Raw genomic sequence first — 4,250 nt, 5'->3', positions numbered from 1 at the left:
AAAAAAAAAAAAAAAAAAAAAAAAAGAAAGAAAGAAAGAAAGAAAGAAAGAAAAGAAAGAAAAGAAAAATCTGCCTAATCAAGATGCACAGCCTTCTCCACTAATGATGGGGGCCTCTTGCCCGCTGCACACCTCTCCTCACTCCCTCACATCATAACTTCCAGGCTTCTGCGCTCAGGCACAGCCATGACCAGTCTTCATGCCATTCTGCCCCATCCTCTGGCTGGGCCCGAGCACTGATGCTAACCCCTCAGACCCAACAGCCTGAGGCAACCATCCTTTCTTTCACATGCTCTTCATCACACAACTCTGGGGATGGTCTGCCTGGGTGTAAGCTTTGTGATAGGCTTCCCAGCATGCCCTACCCTCAGGCTCGCCCTCCTAGGAATTTCATGGCAGCATATCACTATGTGACCTTTTAGGAACTATAAACAGGTAAGGATGCATGATGTAATCTATAAACTGGTTTAAGATATGAAAAGAGGCAGAGCCACAGGGGCAGAAAGGCGAGCCCTGAATCTGTGTGCACACTGTTTTCCAACTGTATTATTAGCTCTTCAAACATACAAAGCTTTGGGGAGTTCTGACATCCTTTAAACAATTACATAGGACTAATCACACAGTAAGGAATCAGTAGATACTGATCACCAATAGAAAGAACACAGACAGCCAGGAACTTGCTACTTCAGTTCTTGTCAGACTTTCCCAGATACGACGGACTTGGGGCCCACAGGCCGCATGCAGCCAAAGATAACTAGGAATACAACCCCAGTGAAAATACAGGACTGGGTTTGTGTGTGTATGTGTGTGTGTGTGTGTGTATGTGTGTGTTCTCAGGTGTGGACTCAGTGGATGACAACATTGTGTCTCCTGCAAGTCTAGACTCTCATTCTGGTCTCAAGGACCTCTTCAGAGACACCCGAGAAGCTGCCTGCCTTTACAGCATACAGCCACACTATGGGTTTTACAAAGAATACTGTTAGAAGCAGCTGAAGTGGAGGGAAGGGCAGGGGCATGCTAACATGGCGCTGGTGAAGATGGGGGTGCTCCTGTGGCATCTGAAGCTCATGCAGTTACCAATGTGACCACCTTCTTACCCCTCCTCCCACCTAATGAACTCAACCTACACTTCCAAACACAGGTGTGTCTATCTCACGTCCCAGATTTCACAAAAGTGCTCAGATTCCAGCTCCGCACTGGCCTCTCAGCAGCCCTCATATTAAAATGTCCTGACAGCAACTAAAGTTGTCCTTGTATTTTCCAAAGGCCCTTAAATCTCTCACAGCTTCCGGTCACTCCCATGTTCCCCTCTCTGTTACAGAGGTGCTCTGCTCTCTGGATGGGGTCTCCCTCTCCCCTCCCCTCCCCCTCCCCTCCCTTCCCCCTCCCTCTGTATTTCCCTTTACTGCAGGGCTTTCATTCTCAGGGCATAAAAGAGACAATGTGCTTTACAGTAAGCAGGCTCAGGGGTGATGGCTGAAGGAAAGATACACAATGAATTCTTTTGATCAAAAACACACAAGCTCCTGAAAAAAGATGGTGGCTACTCCAGCCCTCTGCAGCCTAGGCTGCTGGCCCAGGGTCACACGGGCAGGCCCTTACCCAGATTGGAGGATGCGCGGCCCTCCGCCGCCCGGTCCTTGAGGTCCTCCGCGATACCCAGCTGCTGCTCATGGTACTGTTTTGCCCTCTCCAGGTCCTGCATGCACCTGGCTGCATGGCCCAAGCCAGCGTAGGCTCGCATCTCAATGGGCTTCTCCATCAGCTCCTGTGCCAGCTCCAGCACACAGTTGTGGTAGGACATGGCCTTGTCAAAGTTCCTCCGGTAGTGGTAGGCACTGCCCAGGTTGCTGTAGGCACGGGCCTCCTCGCGCTTGCTTCCCAGGTCCTTGGCTATCCGCAGGTGCTGTTCGTGGCACTGCACAGCGTTCTCGAAGTCACCCATGGCGATGTACACGGCTCCCATGTTCCCAAGTTCTCGGGCTTCGGAAAGGTCATCTTTGGACTGCTTGGCGAGGAGGACGCACTGCTTGTGACTGGCCAGCGCGTTGGGGTAGTCTCCGATGGCTGTGTACACGTGACCCAGACTGCTCAGCGCTGACGACGCTGCCTGGAGAGGAAAGGCAAGGTGAGGAAGTGAGAACACACTAGAAAACGGCTTTGGTTTTCTTTGGTCGATAAAACCTCAGTGTGTGCCTGGGATCGTCAACCCAGCTCTCAGTGGGCTTTCCTTTAGGAGGACACAGAACTGCACAGAATAGAGAGACAGCACATCCCACAGCGAGCTGCTAACAGGAGACAATGGCTTTGTAAGCAATGGCTGCTGAAGTTGACCCCACAGAGACAGGTGGTGCTTCCTGGAGCTTTCAACTGAAATCCCTAACAGTCATTGTTATTGTAGCCTTGTTAGTACCCCCCAAGCCCCTGCGATTGACAAGGACGTCAGAGGATGCCCCAATCTCTTAACTAAGAATGATCAGCATGAGGTGCTGGAGGACCCCTGTGGCCCTGTGCCACATGATTTATAATCCTGGGAGCCAGGACTCTCCGTTCTCCTATCCTGCTCCCTCAGGTGACTTGTGGCTTAGACCTGGTTCAGAATCAGAGGAGGAATCCATTCAACACCTCAGGAATGGCAGGTCCCGCTTGGCTGGCCCACGCTCTTCCTGCTCATGCAGAACTCCAGCTTTCCTTTACCTTCTGGAGTCTCTGAGCAACAGCCTCTCAGGACAGGGAAGGACTGCCTGCCGGGACCCCACACACTGCACACCAGCCATCTATATCAAATCTTCAAGGTCTTAATGGGACTGGCGGTATAGCTCGGCAGTGGAGGCACTTGCCTAGCAGGTACAAGGCCCCGAGTTTAATCCCTGCTACAGGAAAAGAAAAAAGACTGAAACCAGAGGTCTTAGTTGAAAATGACTCTGTGCCAGTACAGGACACCACAAGCATGCTTCCCTCTACTGCTTCATTACGTGCCTGCCTGCAGCCGTTTGACATGTGGCCCCCCTCCTCAGGTTGCTTCCACCTCTGTAACATGAAGGAGTGACCCTGGTCACGGGGGCCTCTGGCTAAAGGGCAACTGTGCCGCAGTGCCGCCCCTGGAGAGGAGGGGCCTTCCTTTATAAGATGTGTTCTGTCTTTTATTAATATTTCATATCCATGAGTGATGTGTTTCCCTGTTCTCTTTGCTTTCTGAGGGAGCAGTTCCTGCTAACAAGGGCTGAGACCGTTTTTACAGTGCTTTTGAGTGGTGTGTTTTCAAAGTGAACTACTTTAAGTTGCCTTTATCAACACACATGTTCCAACTAAGGAGTGAGAGCAGATACAATTCCAGGTATGTTTTGTTATGTACTAGCTGGACTTTGGCTGAGGCAGCAGTGAGGTCACAAGGCAACGTGCCACTGAGACAGTATCGACCTCTGGGGGACTGAGGAGGATTCTGTGCCAGCTACTGTACCATCGCATCAGCACTCACCCATGCAATCTTTTCCTCATTTGCTGCAGGTTCTGGCCTCAGCCTCTTTTGTCTCCCTTTTCTATTCTTTCCTCTGTGTGGGCTTCCTGTCTATCTAAACCTCACACTCAAGGCTCAGACTCTCACCTGCTGTGGCTTGCTGTCCTTGTGGTAGGATGCACAGGTCCCTCTCCGGGAAACCACGAAGCACAGGACCAGACACACTGAGCTCAGCTATTCTGGTACCCTACGTCTGGGACTCATAGCGACTGAATAGCTCTGAGCCTCGGTTTCTAGACAGACATTTCTACCTTCCACAGCAACAAGCCGGGAGCTGAGTGTTTTCAAATGTAGCCCCAAGCCCCTGTCAAATGTGTAATCCATAAATAATTCACTAGCTAGCTTCACAGAACAGATCTGGTTGGAGGCAATGAGCCCTTGAACACTGCACAGACAGATTTATAAGGCTCAGGCAGGCACAACACCCCAGGTGCCACTGTGCTTGGAAACTTCTGGTTTATGGCAACTCCAAATGAGGGCCCAGAGATCTGCACTCTGGGTCTTCATTTCTCTAAATGCCAGGAAGACGTGGGGGCTGTCTCACTGAAGCTCTCTGGGCAGGAGGAGAGGAACAACCAGGCGCTTCCCTCCAGGGTGTGGGGAAGGAGAATGGAATATCAGCCCTTCCCTGCCAGTCTCCTCTTAGTGTGCAGAGCTGCCAGACAGGACTATTCACGGCAGTGTCCAATCAGCTCACATCTAAGGGTAGCACTATGTGATGGTCAGAGCATGC

At 51.2% G+C, this 4,250-nt stretch overlaps 1 protein-coding gene across 3 annotated transcripts in view; it reads right to left on the bottom strand.

Moving 5' to 3' along the window:
* Ttc28 (tetratricopeptide repeat domain 28) overlaps nucleotides 1-4,250 on the bottom strand; it is a 436,243-nt gene that overhangs the window by 111,520 nt on the left and 320,473 nt on the right. For all 3 annotated transcript variants that reach the window (XM_031337381.1, XM_031337382.1, XM_031337383.1), the window contains one exon: nucleotides 1,603-2,110. In XM_031337381.1, the coding sequence (XP_031193241.1) occupies nucleotides 1,603-2,110 (508 nt within the window). The remainder of the gene's footprint in view (nucleotides 1-1,602; nucleotides 2,111-4,250) is intronic.

Source organism: Mastomys coucha, unplaced genomic scaffold (assembly GCF_008632895.1).
Source record: "Mastomys coucha isolate ucsf_1 unplaced genomic scaffold, UCSF_Mcou_1 pScaffold22, whole genome shotgun sequence".
NCBI lineage: Eukaryota > Metazoa > Chordata > Mammalia > Rodentia > Muridae > Mastomys > Mastomys coucha.
Note: the sequence above shows the minus strand (reverse complement) of the source record. Positions and strands in the feature narration are given on the sequence as shown.